Here is a 21130-nt window from a genome sequence, read left to right on the forward strand (position 1 = left end):
ACCAGACTATCGGGACACAGAACACAGGCACACACCAGCACAGAACGTGCACGTCACAACAACATGCTTCTAGTCTGCTGTGTTGTGTCCGTTGCTGCTGTGTGTGTGTGTGTGTGTGAGGTGGAGAAGCAGGTGTGTTGACTGGCATACAGTTCATGGAAGAGAAGGAAAGTCAAGCTTCTTTTAGGAACATCCCAAAAATCCTTGGAATGTAATTGAGCTCAGGGGCCCCACAGGACACACACACACACACACACACACACACACACACACACACACACACACACACACACACAGGCTTAAATCAGGACGCTGGGCTTGAGGATATCCGGAGTCTTAATTAAGACCAGAGGAGCCAATAAAACACACACTCTTCTGTGTCAGCCTCATTGTGTTGGGCTAGACTGGGACGTTCCTTTCTGAGACATAATGTTTCCTCTTCTCACACCTAATATGAACCGTTACGTTAACTAAAAATAAGAAAATAAAGGCTAAATTAAGAGAACGGGAGCTGAAAATCTGCTTGAGAGGAAGTTAGTTGAGAGGAAGTGCAGTTAAGTCTTCTCTGTGTGTGTTTTTTCTCTCCAGCTTTATTGATCTATTGTGCAGTGATTCTTGCAGAAGTCTCGTGATCATCAACCCTGAGAACAACACCTCAGACGTCGTGTTTTTGAGCTGGCTGTCGATCAACACTGTAATCGTGATAATCATGCATCAGCGCGGGGTTTATGATGAATGTGTAGAGTAATGTATCCTGTGTATTGGCCCTCTTAAATTTGCTGAATGCTGTCAAAAATAACATAATATTTTTTAAACAACCCAATAAATGAATTAAACATCTTACCGCTGGGTATTGATGACTAGTTGGAGCTTATCCTAACTTTAAGAGGTTATTTACAATGATTTTAAACACCATTCTTTTCAGGAATTCTAATTCCTGTTATACAGTCTGAAGAAAAAACTTATCTTTCTTACTAAATGTTTTTGGGAGTAAAAAATATTCCTGACTTTAGTCTTAAAGTCCCCCTGTATCCCTTAAAACTCATATTCGATCACCAAAATTACAAAATTCCTGCGATTTTATTTACATTTTTGCCTTAAAATATTTTGAATGTAACTCTACACCCTTGCCTGGCCTCATTTAGTATGCGCGGTTTTATGAATATGCAAATGAGCCCCGCCTCCACTCACTCACTCAGCTCAGAGATATGAATTTGCACATGTTTGTCTTAAAGCAGATTAAAAACACCACATAGACACATAAACAACATTAAAAGCTGGAATTTCTCCACAGGGGGACTTTAAGTAGAAGATAAAAATAAGAACAGTTAAAAGTTAAGAATGTTTCGTGAATCCAGAACCAGAAATGTATTACATTTATTAAATAATTTATTAAATTTATTAAATAAATGTATTAATTAATATACTGTATGCATTTAGTTGTTCGTTGATATACTTTGTCCTGCCACATGTTTTCAGAGGTAATAGTTATTACATTTTTATGGAATATCATGTAGATTGTGCATTCACGAGTCACACTTACAAATAAGTCAGATAGAATAAATGCGTATATGGCGTGCTGTCCGAGGAGATTGTGCTCGGTGTTCGGCCCGAACCCAGAGAACTCCCCCCGTAATCCTGGCTGTGAAAGAATAAGCCAAGAGTGAGGAGTCGGGTGGTGGAGGGATGCTGAAAACTGTCCAGGAATGTTGAGTTGACAGAGAGGACATATGCTTCCTCTCAGGCTGATAGTGTAGACATGGTCATTGTTCGGAAGTTGATTGGATTGATTATTTGAATGTGCTCCTCCCGAACTTTGTTTATGAAACATCATTTGGTGAATTGCACACAACAGTTCTCATGCAGGTTTATCAAACTTAACAGGTGAAGATAACTCAGAGAAAACTTTTGATTCTGAAAACCATGGTACATTTCATTCTCAGAATACTGCAGAGTTCCTTCATTTCAAAGACATGCTTTTTTTTAAAATATATATATATTCTAGCATGGAATAGGTTGTCCAGGTGACCAGGCTTTCTAAGTACAGTGGAAGAACACTGTGGGCCCTATCTTACTCCCAGCGCAAATGACTTTGTACACCGACGCATGTATCATTCCCATTTTGCACCCGATGCACAGCGGACTTTTCCCTCCACAGACAGACGCATGTCGGTAAATTAGGGAATGAACTTGCGCTCGGGCGGTTCAGTGAAAAGAGGAGCGTGATCCGGCGCAAACGCTCCCTGGTGATATTCTGCCGTTTCAGAAAACAACTCCGCCGCTGACCAGGAGAAACCCAGTCTAAAGACAGCGGCGCGTTATTCAGATGCTTTTTTAAGGGCGCATGCTTGGCCATTATGTAGCGTGTGCACAACGCACACACACTTTGATTCTCTCATCTACACAGACACAGCAGTTTTCATTTTTGCATTCATTATTACAAGGAAGAATATTACCACACGAGGGAAATCATTGTTGTGTACATGAAGATGTGAAAAAATAGGCATACATCTAGATTACACATTTACATCGTAGGAAATCATTTAATTTTATTCAGCTTTATTCATGCTTTTTTTGTTTGTTTAATGAAAGAATCGATTAAAGTTATACTCACAAAAAATTCATTTATTAGTTTGTATGCATATTGTCTTAAGACAAAACAAAATGTTTATATCTATACATATTGTATATGAGACAGCTTAACTTCCCATAGAAAGTTTCCCAAAAAAATTGGGCCCTTTTGTAACCCTAGTTGTGTTACCTATAAGTTATTGGAGTATTGACACCAGTGATACAGTAACATCACCCATCGAATTATCTCTTATTAAAGTCCCACTGAATTGCCTTGAAACGCGTAGAATTATTCAGTGTTGACGTCATTTCCACGGAAACAGGAAGACAGGGCGGGACATATCGATCAGCTCCTCCCCTTTTTTACAATAGCCAATAGTGTTTAGTTTATCAGCTCAGCCAGAGCCGTTGAGTTTCCTCCTGATCTCTAACTTTAGTTATAATCTTTGTTTTGAGATAGCACTCAGGTGCCATAGTAAATACAGGACATAAAGAGTCACATTCTGGTTGTTGTTTAGGGTTTGTACTTTTGTAACATGGACAATAAATGTTTGTAAGCTTTTACATGTCACCATGCTTCCTGCTTAATGATAACAAAACGTATGATGACGCATTTCTGAGAGTGTTACTGTCCCGTCTACGACTCCCTACAAAGGTCTTCAATTGAGCTTTATGAAACCTGCAGAAACCCTGTAATTGAACTGACCCGTGTGACTATGGTTTCCTCTGATCTTTGGGCTCGAACTGCTGGCAAGGCCACACTAAGAGTGCTTTGAAGCCGTTCCCGTGTCTAATTATTGTAGTATTTGTTCATTGATCTGTGTTCTTTGGCATCTGTGTTCTCTGTGAGTCATTGTGGATCTTGGAGACGTCGTGGTGCGAGTTTGATTCAAATAATGGATCTGAACCGCTGTAAAATTGCTTAAGTATTCATCACCCTTGAAGTCTTTTTAATGAATCAACAGACATGGATCGGGTTGAGGCTCTTGAAACTTTTAAAGCGCAGGCAAGACGGGCTCACAAAAGCAGGACGGCTGATAATTAGCAGGACTGAAGCGGGTCCCCGCCGGGCCCCTGAACGCTTGATTTGTGCTGCTGGATCCTTAAACTAGCAGGCCGTGATCTATAACCCCTCTCGCAGTCAGATGTCTGTAATTGGACGCTTTATCCTTCTCTGAACCCCGTCGAGAGCAAATAAGGCAGCCAGAGCGTTTCCCAGAGAGATAACACACGGGGAGTGTTGAGCGTCACATGGTAAAGCCGTGAGAGATGAACAATTTGCTTAATGTGATGTTCTTTCTCTACTATTTTCATGCAATCTTCCTGCAAATGTCTTTTGTTTTCAGAGGAAAAGCACATTCATTTCTTTTGTAGTGCAGAAAGGCTCATTGAGTATGTCGTAATGATTCCCACGAGACTCTCAGACAAAACAGCAAAAGAGAGATAAGTGGAACACGACTTCCAGAATATGGCTGTATTTGTGGCTAGTAGTTCAATCTTAGTAATAAATATTAATATATTTATTTTCTTTTTCTGACTTGAAAGAATAGGCTATATATTTTTTTTTTTTTGAAATATCTACCCTGGCGATTCCGATTTTTACAGATTCTGATTTTTTAAGAACTATAATTGACAAAAATCTACTTTTCTTCAATGCAAAATTTAATTTTCATAAAAAAAGACATAAGTAAAAAGTCAGTAATAAAATAAGCACAAATAAATGCAACAGAATAAAGAGAGATATGAAATAAACATGGCTTTAAGACAGTAAGTTAGTATTCCGGTAAGAAATACTACAGATATAAAAGTAATCAAATGTAAAATATCACTGGATAGTCTTCATTGTAAAAATTAAATATTGATTAATGCTGACAATTAAAGTTACAAAAGTTATTCAGTCAAGAGCAGCGAGTGATTTTCTTTGTATTTTGTTCTCAAAACTGACGTGTTTAACTGAATATTTGCCAAGACGGGCCTTTTGACATAATTTTGTGTGTATTTGTGTGTACAAGCACTATGTAACGAGCGAATGAGACGAGTGTGTGAGGCAGCTGGTGTGTGTCACTGACGTTATTGCCGGTGCCGCTGGAAACAAACCGGTCCGGGCCGAGCATGCGGACAATCGTCTGATTCCCGTCTCTGGCCGGTCGATCGGTGCATCTCTAGTTATATTTCACCTGCAACAGCTTTTTAAACTTTTATAAAGATGCATTTGGTTATTAACATGCTGACTTCAGCTTTAAATAGCAGTCTATTTGCCATTCAATGTTCACAGACACTAGTCCATATCACAATTTGATTAGTGTACAACACTTCTTTTGATTTATTCATCCAGAATTTGACAGTCTTAAATCTGGAAATCATAGTGCCGCCCTAAGCCCTACTCGCACGGTAATTGCTTCTCATGGGGAACGTAAGGTATTTCCAGCATTTATAGGGGCTAGTCTGTGATTTTATTGCTGAATGTAAGGGTTTTTCTCCCACCACCAGCGTAAAAATCCCCAGCCGAATCTCCTACTGTTTTTGACAAACTCCAAGGTCGTGCAGGGATTTATTCATGCCCGAATCCACATCACTGACTTTACTAGAGGAGATCAATTAAACATTCAGTTTAAATCCTTTTTGACCACTGCAGAGCACCGTACAATAACTGTTGCATTTTGGATGCATTTTATTCATCAAGCCTACACATTTATTACTGAAATACTGGAAGAACAATATTATTATATCACATATGTATTATTACATATCACTGCTCAAAGGAGAAAGAAAAGTAAAGCACGTACACATTTGAAATGGCAGCATTTATATACATTAACAATATAAACGAAGCAGCGTTATGTTTACCTCATGTAAATAAGAGGCTGTTATTAACTTATTTCCGATAATTTCCACATTTTTAAAATGGCATCCATCATTATGAGATAAAATTCATATCAGAAAACAATTTTAACTATAGCGCTCTATCCTCCTATTTTTAAACAGGAGATTAAATAACCATAAAATGAATAGGATATGATATTATTTTCCTATTATTAAAGTAAATATGAATTTATTCTAATTAATCCGAGCATATGACATTTTATTTATAGTCATGTGACTGACCACAATAATTTTTTATTACTGAGGTGCCAAGCAAATGTATTTTGACAGACGTCCACATGAGAAATACCGTCTGAATACAGCTCTAGATCGTGTTGGTATTATAAACTCAATGTGGTTTTGACTTCCTCAGTTTGTGGTGTCAGTGATCTGATCACCATACAGTATCTAGCGCTGACACTTCATCACCAAAATTGTGATTGTTGTAAATAGCATATTATTACGGTAGAAACGATGCCCAAGTTCAACTTTTCCCTCACACAAAGCTATCTGGCTTCAGGAGACAGAGGCTTTGGGATACTTTTAAAAATGTTATTTTTTTTTATTTTTTATGTTTTTATTGTAGGGGTGCAACAATATATCATGTCACAATATATCACAAAACAAAAATCGGAAAATATGAATCGTGAATGGATAGTGACAATATGTACAGTATCGTGTATAGTTCACCCTAAATGAACATTTCTGTGTGAGATTAAAATCAACTTTAGAGAGTTTTAGTGTCAGGACCACATTAAACCATTATATATATGTTGAGTATAATGTATAATAATGCAATGGGGGAATATGTGTGTGTCCTCATAATGCCAAATGTCTGATGTTACCAGTAAAAAGTGTCCTACATTATTTTAAATATATCTAGTGACAGTGAAAGCATATTCGTCTACAATAATTCAGTATTTTCAGCTTCAGAATCATGAATATTGTTATTCTGGTGTCTCTATTGTCCTGTGCTTTGGGTTTCAGCACCAAGTCCAAGTCTATTCATTTACACACACACAATGTAACACCAAATTTAGCTTTTTAATCAACAGTTCAGTTAATCTTTTATCATGTTATGTCTTGGAGTATTGCAATAATATCGTATCGTGAGTTCAGTATCGTGATATGTATCGGACCGTGACATGAGGGTATTGTTACACTCCTAAGTGTATTGCATCATTATACACACCGAAGCACAGACTTTGGCTTCTGCTCAGGTATGTGGCAGTATCCCATCATGCCTTGGGTGTGAGAACGGATTGGAGACTGAAGTAGTGACAGCAGTTTTTCCTCCTAGCTGTCAGTTTTTCAGCAGAGAAACCTTTCTTTTCATTTTCCCTCATTTTCAGACTCTTGTCTCTTCACTCCAGGCTTATTGTCCAACTCAGTCCGCACTCCTCTTCACTCACATACCCTTTAAAGCATTACTCATACAGTAATGCAGCTTTATTACCGGCGTCCCCTGATTTCCCATGATTAATGCCTGATACACGGGTGCTTTAAAGGGGACATATCATGAAAATCTGACTTTTTTCATGTTTAAGTGCTATAATCGGGTCCCCGGTGCATCTACCAACCCAGAAAACGTGAAAAGTGAAATCCAGTAACTTTGTTTTGGTGAGCCTTTCTCTGCAAGCATGTCAAAAAAGAAGACGATCTGATTTCCCTCCCCTTCTGACGTAGAGGATCTTATTAAAATATTACCGGCCCTTAATCTGCACGTTTACACACACAGCGACGCCATTTGGTTTTCGCAAGCAACAACAGTGTAACCAGTAACGCAATGGCAAAAGTTGGAGCTAAGCTTGAAACTGTTCTGTCGTTGAGCACAGACGAGCTCTGAACACTATTATAAAGAACTCAGGATCTGCGTCAACTTGTGTAAAAGTTAAACATGACGGTACATGCAAGTCGATGAGATACTCCACAAAAACTACATAATGTATCCACTAACCATATGTGACTCTGGACACATGGGTCAATTTTTTAAAAATTGAGATTCATACATCATCTGAAAGCTGAATAAATAAGCTTTCCATTGATGTATGGTTTGTTATAGGGCAATATTTGGTCGAGATACAACTATTTTAATATCTGGAATCTGAGGGAGCAAAAAAATCGAAACATTGTCCAATTATGTTCGATTGTTCGCGATTGTGCTGCATTCACTCACAAAAATAAGGTAGGAAATTTACAAAATATCTTCATGGAACATGATCTTTACTCGTGCGACTCGAGACTGGTTTTGTGTCTAGGGTCACATATAGAAACGTCCAGGTGCGTCTAAAAGTTGAACTCTTCCTGAGTCTCCGTAAGGCTGCACTCACTACTGGTTATTTCTGAGATTCTGGATGAGTGAGATTGGCGTGTTTTGTTATTGTTTCTTAGGCCCTGTTTACATGAGAAAACGCAAAAAAAGTGAAACCACCCTCCAGAGTGGAAATCTTAAAAACGCTCCACCATCGCGTTCCCGTCTAAAGGGTAAAAACGCAAAAGTTTGCTAGACAGTGAAGGCGTCGCGTACGCGTTTACGTCACAGGCATGCGCCAGTACAGGAAAATAACAAAACATTATCAAACTAAAATATAGCATTGATTTTATTGACAAAAAAAATAAAAAATCTGTCATATTGAGCGACACGCGAAGAGCACCGAGGGTTAAAGCAGCAGCTTTACCGTATTAAACATGAAAAACTGTGTCAGCTTTCACTTTCAGTGCTTCACATCGCCACCTAGCCGCCTGGAGTGCACACTACATCCAATTTCACACACTTTTGCGTCACCATATGCAGATTTCCCCCCAATAACGCTCGTCTAAACGCAGAATAAAAAGTGATAACGCAACGCCACTTTTGCGTTTTCTTTTCAGATGGTTACCCTGTGTAAACATAGCCTTAAGCTTGTGCAAAGGATCGATCCTCTTCTGAACGGAGGCGGAGCAGCAGCTCATTTGCATTTAAAGCGACGCCGACACACACAAAAACGATGCGTTTTTGCTCACACCAAAAAAGGTGCAAATTTGACAAGCTATAATAAATGATCTGGGGGGAATTTTGAGCTGAAATTTCACAGACGCATTCTGGGGACACCATAGATTTATATTACATCATGTGGAAAGGACAAAATATGTCACCTTTAACTTAGACCTAGAAGAACCACACATTTAGCTCTCCTTCACATTCAGTGCTGGTTTTCTGTTGGCAGGCATCTGAAAGTTGCTTAACGTTATTATTGGATGGAAGAGACAAAAGGTTAAGTCAACAAACTCATGGAGCAGAGGGGAAAGGAAACCATGGGATGTTGCAACATACAGGATTTTGATTGTGTATTTGGGTGAACGGACTCATCCTTCACTTTAACCAGTGCAGGTTAGTGTAAGGACACAACTGTTAATGTGTAATGATCACATTCCCTGTGTAGCGCTGCTGGGCATTGAGGCAAATTTCTTGATTTGATTCACAAGTTTGCGATTTGATTCTCGATTCAGTTCGATTCAATGTTGATTCATTTGGATACATCAGGTTCAGTACATATCAACTTTTCTCAATGAAAAAAATCTCTCACAACTAATGCTGGAACCCCGAGGGCTTGCCTGAATCTGTGTACTTGCCACTTGCTGACGAAGCCCTTTCCCACACACTCCGCATACATTTGACTACTTGATTGTTCATGGAAATATATCTGTTCAAAAACAGAGTCAAAGGCCGATATTTAGAAAAAGGTTGACTGTGCTGGAACTCTTTTAGGATAATGTAATTATTATTATTATTTTTTTAGTCTTGGCTTTCGGTTTTAATCAATTTTAATGGTGCATAAATAGATTAAAAAATGCTGGTAACTTTTCAATTTCTTTGGACACTTTTCACACTTTGCAAATTCCCTTCTTATTCTAATCAACAATTTTGTAGTAGTTTAAAGTTCCCCAGTAGTCAATAATTTAACCCCTTAAAACTCATCTTTGATAACCAAAATGATATATTTAAATTGTTTTCCTTGAAATGATTCATGCCTTAATATATCTTGAATGCAACTCTACACCCTTGCCTCATTTTGTATACACGGTTCTATGAATATGCAAATGCGAATATGCAAATGTTCTATTAATATGCAGATCCCGCCTCCACTCACTCACTCCCTCAGAGATCCACTGGTTGACGATCACACATTGATCTGATTGGTTACAAGGTAGTGTGTGACGTCAGAAACACCAGCGATTTCAAACCGTGTTTTTGAGACTGTCTTTGGTTCACTGCAGTTTTAAGCAGAAAATACTCAGCAATGCTGTCGACTTATGAACTTACACATGGTTTGTCTTCAAGCAGATTAAAAACACCACATAGACACATAAACAACATTAAAATCTTAAATATTAATAACATTTATTTGTTGATGTTTTTATTTCAACAGCAAGCCTATGTGTCCTCCAGCCACCAGATGGCACTATCCAGCCCCAACAGTAGCAGCGCAAGTAGTTTGGGAGGCGGGGAACAGCTGAGCAAAACAAACCTTTACATCCGTGGACTCCATCCTGGGACTACAGACCAAGACCTGGTCAAGCTCTGCCAACCGTAAGTCTCGCTGTAGGCTATATACGTCTAGCTAGCTTTGTTGTGCTCGTAATTTACTTTAATCAGAATACATCTGAGTGTTTCAAAACTAAATGAAAAACCAATTGCTTCAATTGATTCACTCTTATTGACCGACAGTTGGCGGTCAAAACTGTGTAAATGCAACGAATACTTAGTCCAACATGAATAAAAGCACCTTTCACAAACCAATCTACAAATCATGACATACCATTACAACGAAATGTGTGCATAATATGTTCTTTATTAATTTGTAGGGCTTATTTTTGTGTTTAATGGAGGATGTGGCTATTCAGGCTAACAAGAGACTATTTACTACAACTCTTCCTTTTTTATTATACAAATGTACCATTATAAATGTCTATTGTCTACATTATGACTGAGTGTTATATACACCAGCGGGAGTGCCCTTGACCTCCACTAGAGACCTTGCTTTTCCATCATGAACTACATTTCCCATAACCCATTGCACGGACTCATTATGCTTCATTATTTCAGCTGTGTCTCATTACCTTGTTTACTCTGCCGATTTAAGCCCTGTTTATTCACTCATTCTTTGCGAAGTCTTGTTAGTGTGTCACACTGCATTTCTGAGCACTCGCGCCTTTCCTTTGTTGTGGTTTTGGTCTTCTGGGAGTTTCCCTGGATGTCCCAGTTTGCCAGTGTCTTGGATTCTGTTATTGTTTGCCTTGGTTTTGACCCTCTGCCTGTTACTTGGATTATGATTCTGGATTATGATTATGATTCACTGCGAACATCGTGTGTATTTGAATGACAAAAATGTCGTATTGCGAGTAGGGCTGTAACGATTTACGATATTAAACCGAAATCGCGACACTCAGATCCACGAACCTGTGTCGCGGTATGAGAAGGCAGATCGCGATCGACACACCCCTTCCCAGACTTATCTTTCTCGTCCAGAATAGATCCTAGGGCTGTGACGGGGTCTTTTACATATTAGGTATGGGAATTTCAAGCAAAAATAATATTCGAAGATCGCTGGGTATCATTTGATTATTATTCAAAAATCGCACCTCTCCCCCACACGCACACACGCGCGCCCTCGCGAGCACACACACACACACACACAAGCAAACACCAGAGCAAGTGAGCAAAGCGCGCGGTGTTTGCTTGTATATGTGTGTGTGTGTGTGTGTGTGTGTGTGTGGGGCACCGGCGCGCGCGTGAACTGGAGCTCACCTCATAAACGAATCGAAACTTAGAAAGCTTGAAATACTTTTACTTGATTTAACGTTAATTCAAAACATAAAGAAATGGCGGCTTAGGCTAATTCGTAGGAAGTGTGCATTTCTCTATATAGGCGCGTTCACTTTGTGGCAAGCGTTATTCCTGCGCTTGAGATGCGGGTCATGCGGAATAGGCAATATATATTATTTGTGGTTTACAGCACAGACAGTAAGCCTCGGTTACCTCAGAAGAATTTTTAACATGCTCGAATCATCTCCACAATGGAGTATAGTTCTGTTTGTTTTTCAAAAGTATTTTGTTACAAGAAAACAGAGTTATAGCTTTAGCTATTTATTTTATTATTTGGCTTTTAAAATCCTCCCTCCTCGCAAGAATCGCGGTTTGTATCGAATCGTGGGTCAGAAATCGGGATACGAACCGAATCGTGGGTTTGCTGTATCGTTACAGCCCTAATTGCGAGTCATTGACACCTGCCGACCGGCATCGGTATATTGCTAAATTAACTGCAATAGGTTATGATTGCCTAGCATTGCCTAGCCTTCGTCATACTCATATTCTAGGCAGAATGTGAGTCTGATACTGCTCCACAGGGCTTTGATTATGAGGCGTGTCTTAACCGAACCAGTAAAAAAAAAAATCTGCACTCAATTGGATAGACCTACAACCAATCAGAGCAACGCAGTAAGTGACGTATGTTGATCGACGCACAGTGGTCCACAGAGCTCAACTGCACGCACGCTGGAAGAAGTAGTAAATTAATGAGTGTAAACGATCTTTGCCGTTGTTGTAAAAATAATTTAAGAATTTGCGGAGTACTTACAAGCACGAATTGCATTTTTGAGAGAAATACAAAAGGTGTATGTATGTATACGAACAACTTCTCCGTTTAGGATTAGATCTCGACTTCTCGCATTTGTAGGCCCTGTCTCAACTTTATAACACGGTTGCAACACGACTCGACTGATTTTAAAAAATGGAAAGACGACGAAAGAGAGCCGGCTGAAGAAGCGTGTTCATCTGAGGCTGAAGAAGCGTGTTCATCTGAGGCTTCAGAGAAAAGAGATCGTGAGCGCATCCCTTCCATTGGTTTTCATTGCGTCCCATCTTCTTAGCCACCATCGGAGCCGGCTGATGAATTCAACTTTTGCCGAATCCCGTAGGAAGGACGGCAAACACATCTTTCTGATCGACAAATGCCTTGATTGCGGTTCTCTGTTCACTTTTATAACAGACGCGATAGCGGAATCTAAACATCTCAGTTCTCCAGCTGCAGTCGTCTTCATCTTTGTTGAAAACCAATTCAACCCAACCGCTCTTTGATGACGTGGTGATTACGTAACCGCAGATCACCTGTCCATCATCGATTAAAGCCCGTCCTGGCAATTTGATTGGCTCGGCCTTCTGGGAGCCGAGCATAATTACTCCTCAACGGATCGAGTCCAGACCGAACTTCCCGACCAAAAAATGTTGTAGGCTGGGTTCGGGCTGGCACCCAGGCTAATGATTGCCCTTATTTAATTAAAAACTGGGTCAATGACCCAACCAAATGGCCGGAGGTGTCGTTTCCAGACATATTTTGTTATCTGGTTGAATCTCCAGGTAAGACATCGCGGTAGCTGTAGCGGTAACATTAGCATATAACTCAATTAACTTTCGTATACTATAACTCCATAAAACCTTGTCACCTACCAATTGTACGTATGCTTCACTCCAAACTATTAATCCTTTTGTAAAACGGTGATCAGTAGTACGAAGCTGCCGAGGGACTGTGCTGACCGTTATCCCTAACTCACAGACTGCAGTGTGTATCGAGTGTAGACCTCGAACTACTCCATAGGCGCACGGCTCACGCCATTACAACGTAGCCTACCGGTGATGAAACGCCGACTGCACACATACACATGCTTAGTCTTGGGATTCTTGATCATCCTCACGCCTTATTGCTTGTGGCCATTTTGTCCTCCTTTCCGGTTCTGTGTGTTTATTAGGAAGGATGTAGAACTTCAATTCATAATTTGTTTATTTATTGGCGGTACAGAAAACGACACAGCAACTCTTGTCCCGTGTAATTCAATTAGCACCAAGGCAATGTTTTCCCCCACGGGCTGAATTCACATCACGTGACGGGGCGTTCCCGGGGGCGTTCCCAGACCAACCGTCTGTATGTATTGCAAATTTGAAACCAAGACAATCACATTATACAATGCAACAATTTTAGCAATTTGGTGGTGAATTCCTATGAATTTGTATGATTTGAGTTATATGAAACTTAAAGGATAATTCCGGTATTTAACACCTTGAGTCTATATTGTAGTTTGGTTTGGATGAACAAGAGTGGTGGACAAAATTTTTTTGACAATGGTTCCTCTCTCGAGTTTTTGACTATAATAGAATTGGCCATGGACCCATTTAACATTGGAGTCAATGGGCATGTCCGAAAATGTCATTAAAACAGCCAATAATGTTCGTTTACAAAACTGTTAAACTCACCGAGTGGTTAGTGATGTTCGTTGATGATTATAAACAATATATCGTCGCAATATATGATTCCAATCCGTTTATTTTGCTATAGTGGAACTATTTTTTCAGACACTTCACAACCGTGTAACTTCCGCTCAATATTTGAATCTGAAGCGTTAGCACACTCCCGACCACTTGATGGCGATAACCGATGTTTATGTCTCGCGGGACACTCACGGTCACAGTCGAGTTCAACTTCATATTGCACTGGTCAGTGGTCACGTCTTTCAATATTTTCAAGGTTTTGTTTGTTTATTTCGCTTACTCTCCCGGAGCACAGTTGCTCTGCTCGCTAGCCTTATGAGAAACGGAAGCGAGCAAAAAGACTACATCGACCAAATGTAAACAGCCCCCTTTCCGTTTCCGGTAGCGCATTTATATTAACGAGCACTCAGTCCTTCAACAGAATTCAATGGGATTTTACAAAATGACGAATAATTCAAGTTTATTTTGTATAGTTTATTTTGTATAGCGCTTTTCACAATACATATTGTTTCAAAGCAGCTTTACAGAAAATAACAAATAACAGAGAATAAAACACGACAGAAACTGTATTTCGCAACACTTTTTGTTTCTGGAACATCAACTAACACCACTAATCACTCGGTGAGTTGCACAGTTTTGTAAACGAACATTATTGGCTGTTTTAATGACATTTTCGGACATGCCCATTGACTCCAATGTTAAATGGGTCCATGGCCAATTCTTTTATAGTCAAAAACTCGAGAGAGGAACCATTGTCAAAAAAAATTTTGTCCACCACTCGTTCATCCAAAACAAACTACAATATAGACTCAAGGTGTTAAATACCGGAATTATCCTTTAACATTATATATATATATATATATATATATAAAAATACATATTATACATTATATACATTAAAAAACTAAGAATGAATGTCCACCCCTAAACCTAACCCTCAGTGGATCTAGATCGTGTGTATACATAAATACATAAACCTGATAAACTGTATTGCAGGCAATTTGTATTTTTGAACTTGTTGATGGTGTAACATGTTCCATACGTCCTTTTAACAAGGACACTGTAAACAAAAGGGAAATAGAGCATAAATTTACATTAGAAAGACATTTTCAGTGGGGACTTTTCTTCTCACTTCAGAAGAGGTTCACACACCACTGCTTTGAGTCTCCTTTATGCACTCCCACTTATATTGTAAGAACTCTTTACCTCATAATCAAAGTTGGACGTTTCATCTGTAAACTTCTGCTTGTTAATGTGTTAACAGTCTAGAGATCTCAAGATCAGATGTAACTTTGAGTGTGTTTTGTTGAGCAAACTGCAGTAGGCTTTCAGGTTTGGACTCGAGCCATTTGTGGTTCAAAAGAGGAAACATGAGGGTGAATTCAGGAGACATAAATCAAATAGGAGTGGCAGAGAGGAAATGCTTTGTTTTCTTGTGATGAAGCCAAGAGCTTTATTATAAAATGTTACGCCATGCAACTTTACAAAGACTTTCAGCTAATTCCAGTATGTGTATATATATACCAGTTTCGGTTCTTGAATCTGATTGGCTTAGAGCCTTTTTCTAGCAATGCAATATTCTACTAAGAAAACATAGAAACCGTTTCACAACTTGTATCACGCCGCTAGTTTCTGCCGGATCTATACTGGCAGCGTTTCTCACAGCAAGCCTCAATGGCGGAGGAGCAAATCCACTATAATTTTACAAATACTACTATTATTTTGTCATGCCCCCGTTGTTAAGACCTTAAATATGCTATTTATATAAGCATTTATCCCATTTGAATATGAGTTTAGACGTTTTGGGAGACGTTAGCTTCAGGCCGTTCAGCGCTCATGTACCGTTTATCTCAGTCAGCCTTATTCTTGTTCATTTAAATATTATTACATAAATAATATTTTATATAAATAATATGCTGTACTTGGTACTGAGAAAGGGTCCGTTAGTGATTGTGATTTCGTTAGATTTCGTTATAAATATATACATTTTGTATTTATATATACAAAATTATTTTGTATATATAAATACACACACGTGTATAAATTTAAGAAAAATGTGTTATTTATTTTATATATAAAATATTTATATCAAAATATATACATGCAAATATGCATATGTGTGTATTTATATATAGAAAATAATTATACACAGTACAGTACACATACATATATTATTTAAACACAAACTTTTATTTTGGATGCGATTAATCGCAATTAATCGTTGCCCATCCCTAATTTCGATTTCTGTTAAAGTTATATTATTACACCATTATATGGCAGGAAAAAGTGTCTTTATGTGTGAGTCAGTCAGTAGCAAAGACTTTTATATTGAAAAGGACTGAAACAAGGTTGTAAACAAGGACATTCTTTTTACTTAAGCAGCGATTGATTAGCACTATCATGGGAAATTCCCATAACTGTTAGTAAAGGATAGTAAGATATTGATTGATTAAGATTAAGTGTGTGTGTGTGTGTGTGTGTGTGTGTGTGTGTGTGTGTGTGTGTGTGTGTGTGTGTGTGTGTGTGTTTACATGTATATCATTTGGGTCAGATTTTATTTTTTACAGTAGATTATGTTTTATGTAGTGTAAGTTAACACTGTACATCTAAACATGAGAAGCTTTGCATGTTAATAAGTCTCGCTAAACTTGATTGTGCTTTGAATGTGAGCAGTAAACTCTATAGTAAACTCTATAGTAAACTCTATAGCTCTCAAGTAAGTAAATTGTGCCGCAGTAAACCAATATTTTACAGATCTCTAGAGGCTGAGAACTGGTTTTGCTTCTGCAAGTCAAGACCAATCTTGTTTAGACCCTATCATTAATGTTTAAACAGACACATTCTTCATTTCAGTTCAGATGTGGGACAGCGCTTGCACGAGGGCAGGAGAAAGGTGCTGACGCGTCGCTTCTGCTGGAGATGAACTGGAAAAAGCAGTGCGACGCTTTTAAACATTTCTGAGGAAAAAAAATGACACCATACACTAATGCTGATTTTCCACAAACATCAGCACAGCCATATTTAGGCTATGGAAAAACCCAGGCGACAGTCCTCTGTTTAACACAGCGCTATACTTTGGACACATTTGACTGAATTTGTTTCTCATTGTCCTCAAAGCGGCTTGTGTTTAAAGGATTGAAATTGTTTTATAGATAAATAACTGGAATAAATTGGAAGACCAGCCAACAAGTGGCTAGCAACTCCGTCAATACCATACAAATATTAAAAGCATCCCAGGGTTCATCTTCTGAAGTGGATTGAGTTTGCAAAGCTTTTTGACTGGTATGTAGATCCGGTATGTAGTGAAAGCAAGTTCATTGACATTACTTGATACATAAAGCAAGTCAGTTTTGCTTTCTATTTCCCTGCTGTAGTCTCGTCTGGTTTCACATGCATTTCTGTAAGATTATACGAGTCTGTTCCTGATCCACCCAGTTTCCCCCGCTGGGAGACTGTAGGTTACGTTTACGGTAATTTCCTGATGATGTAATATGTGTAAAAGCTCTCCGTTTATGGCCTCACATGCTGTCTAGCCAACAGTTAAATGAGTGATCTTTTCCTGCTGTGTGAAGGATGAAACTTTACCGGACTGAAACAAAACTGTGTTTATGGTTTGCTTTGGTGTGTAGTTGGATAAATGTGTGCGTCATGTACTTCTGTCACAGCGTAATATGCAGAGACAACTAAATAAGCCATTCATGAGTGAAACACTGCGGCTCTGTGGTGCCGTCAACACGCGTCCCACATATCAGCCGGATGTTGCCAAACCTGTTTTAAAACATTCAGAATATGTGCGTTTTCTTGTTTTCGCTACGGCGGGACAGATACACTCTTTAATTTGTTGTGTGGCATGTAATATCTCTCATCTAAAATGATCAGAATGATTCTTTGAATGTTTTCTGTTATTGCATCCAGTATCAAACAGGATCCGCTTTCTGGAAGTTTGTGGAGCGCGTCACAACAAATGAATAGGGCTTGGGTGCCGCGTTGCATTCTGGGACGTGGCGGCCATGTTGATGGCCGAACAAGAAGTCGAACATGGAGAAGAAGCAGAGTTGGGAGAAAGAAAAGAAAGAAAAAAGATGTTAAAATCCCTAAAAGGATGTGGAATATACCGGGATACGTTAAATAGGGAAGCTATTTTTATTTTTTAAAAAGCGTAGTATATCTGCGCAGCGCTTCTGTGTTGCACATCACGCAGGCTCACTATTGGCCGACGCTGGTCATGTGTGTGATGTGTATGACGTACAACACAGAAGCGCTGCGCAGATATACTACGCAAACACACTCAGGCCCACGGAGAATATAATGAATAGTGGAATAAAGTCGTTAGTTTTGTTTGTTTTTTGCGCACAAAAAGTGTTCTCGTCGCTTGATAAACAAATGGTTGAGCCACTGTAGTCACTTGGACTATTTTAATGATGTCTTTACCGGTAATAACTTTCTTTGCCGGCAAGTTTCAATCCCTTAAGAAGCCTATGGAGGAGTGACACAGCTCTCAGATTTCATCAAAAATATCTTCATTTGTGTTCGGAAGATGAACAAAATCTTACGGGGTTGAACAACATGAGGGTGAGAAATTACTGACACAGTTTACATTTTTGGGTGAACTAACCCTTTAAAAATAAAGGCTCCACAAAAGGGGTTTTCTCAGTGTGAAGAACATTATAAAGTGAAGTGTCCTGTGGACTTGCCCAGAGAACAGGAGTAAAGCGATCGCAGAGGCGAGGAAGTGCAGTGGAAATTCTTTAAAGGGGAAACAAACACCAGCATGTGAAGAACAGGACGCCATCAGCGCTAACTGGGTCATGGTTGAACACACACACACACACACACACGTCTCAATGTAAAAGTCGGATAGGTTTAACTGATGACCTTTGAACTGTTCAACAGGGATGTTTGTCTCACAGTCTACAACATAAGTCACTTCCTCTTTTTGTTGCTCTGACTGATGTTATTTTTTGCTCCTTTATCCTCTCAGTTATCATATTCTCACGCTGATAATGTGATACTCAAACCTCTAGCATCCCATTCTGTTAAAGTCCCCCTGTAGTCAATAATTGCATCCCTTAAAACTCAAAATAATATATTTAAAAGTTTTTTTTCCTTGAAAATAAATTCTTCATGCCTTAAAATATCTTGAATGTAACTCGACACCCTTGCCTCATTTAGTATGCGCGGTTCTATGAATATGCAAATGATCCCCGCCTCCACTCACTCACTCACTCAGCTCAGAGATCCACTGGTTGACGATCACACGTTGATCTGATTGGTTACAGGGTAGTTTGTGATGTCAGAAACACCAGCGATTTCAAACCGTGTTTTTGAGACTGTCTTTGGTTCACTGCAGTTTTAAGCAGAAAATACTCAGCAATGCTGTCGACTTATGAACTTACACATGGTGTGTGTTAAAGCAGATTAAAAACACCACATAGACACATAAACAACATTAAGAACTGGATTTTCACCACAGGGGGACTTAAATAAATTGTTTAAGAAAATGATGTCAGTCATGAGCTAGAACCGCAATGGTGATAACTGCATTTTACCAAATTTATTTTAGCAGATTTTGTCACTTTAAAGAAAATATCTATTTTTATTAAATTAAAAGTTAACCCAAAATTGAAAATAATGTCTCACCCTAATGTATTTTCAAACCCGTATTCAGTGTGTTATCAGTTAACACTGGACATTTGTGATTTGTTAACTTTGGTTATTTACATTGATTTGCAGCTCTTTATCCTCCTCTTTCCTGACGAGCCATAGACTCCCATAGATTATGGGATGCGCTTCCGGTTTGGGGAAGTTGCACTCAAAAAGACTGAAACAAATCATTTCAGATCATAAGGTTGTGCTACAAATAATCCTTATCTCACAGTTTGACTGAATGAGACGTCACATTTCAGACGTCAGGAGAATCGTGACGCTTTGGTATTTCTACAGGGTTTGACTCTCATCTGTGGCAAGAGCATTTTCATTCTTTTCCTCCTGATTATTTTCGTTGTATTCGGCTGTAGCCGAATGAAGTCAGACAACACATACTGTGCATTTGTGGTCTCTTCTCCTGATGTCATTTACGATATATCCCAATAATTCACTGGAATGCATTGAGAATCTCTTGTATTTCCCCTCAAATCGTCATGTCTCTTTCCAGGTTTGTTTTCACACGGATGCTTTAAAATGTAATTGACCCTTCGCTAAGCCACGCCCGAAAACCGCCACTGGCCAATCGTGGCTTAGCAACCGTAACTAGGCACGGGAGGTCTGGCAAGCTTTCGAGCGAGGGAAACATGCCGAAGCGTTGTGCAAATCTGATACCCGGTATCCTAAAAGTTTGGCCGGTGGGGTGTAATTTTTTCCCTTCCCGAATCCTAAAAGCCGAGGGGAGAAATGTGGGCGTGGATCAAGCCGTGTGGGACGCCCCATTCACAACTAAATGTCCACAGGATTAACAAAAACACCTATTGCTTGAAAATAATGACGATTCTTTGTTCATAATGCAAATATTTGAACGTAAAATAAGAGGATTAAAGGCAAGATGGAGGCTCACTGACATACTTTAAAATATATTTCAGCATTTTGTTAATCGACGGCCCGTTACCCCTGAGTAACTTTACCCCAATCCGATCGCGGCCCTCCCGGTGTTAGTATTATTCCACACGATTTATGGATAAGCTGTTAATTTATAGTTATTAGATTATTTTCACATTTCACTTACACTGCTGTGCATGAACAGCTGCTCCTTAATGTGTGTGTTTCCCATTTGAATGGTCAGCGTATGAGGCGCTGCTGCTAGCGCTGGGACTATAGGCTTTAGCATCAATTTTGATGAAATTATTCTCTAATCGGTTGCATATTATGTCGTGGAAATATCCCTCGAATGCACACTGCAGTCTCTATTGTCTTGCTCTCTCAGATATTTCACCAAAAATGACTAATTATCTCCTTGGGAATGTCTGACACCGCTGCATTCACACTATAATAGACGTGCCAGGCGTGGAAGCTTGTCAGGCGTAGCAACAGTAACTAAGGAGGGCGGGGCTTAGCGAAGGGTCAATTGTCTCCTCTTTTAACTTCTGATCCTATTAGCAGTGTTTACTGGGATGTTTCTAAAGCAGGTTCTGCTTGCTGTGCAAAAATATTACAAGATAATGTATGACATGCAGGTGAAACCCGAAATATTAGAATATCGTGCAAAAGTTCATTTATTTCAGTAAATTCAACTTAAAAGGTGAAACTAATATATTATATAGACTCATTACATGCAAAGTGAGATATTTCAAGCCTATTTTTGTTATAATTTTGATGATGATGGCTTACAGCTTATGAAAAAAAAAAAAAAAATAGAATATTGTGAAAAGGTTTTCATAAGCTGTAAGCCATAATCATCAAAAT

At 39.0% G+C, this 21130-nt stretch overlaps 1 protein-coding gene across 1 annotated transcript in view; it reads left to right on the plus strand.

The window, feature by feature from the left end:
* The window catches only part of rbms2a (RNA binding motif, single stranded interacting protein 2a), a 59935-nt gene that overhangs the window by 14783 nt on the left and 24022 nt on the right, over positions 1–21130 (plus strand). The window contains exon 2 of the mRNA XM_079597627.1: positions 9843–10003. Coding sequence (XP_079453753.1) covers positions 9843–10003 — 161 coding nt within the window. The remainder of the gene's footprint in view (positions 1–9842; positions 10004–21130) is intronic.

Source organism: Phoxinus phoxinus (genome assembly GCF_949152265.1).
Source record: "Phoxinus phoxinus genome assembly, chromosome: 22".
NCBI classification, from domain to species: Eukaryota; Metazoa; Chordata; class Actinopteri; order Cypriniformes; family Leuciscidae; genus Phoxinus; species Phoxinus phoxinus.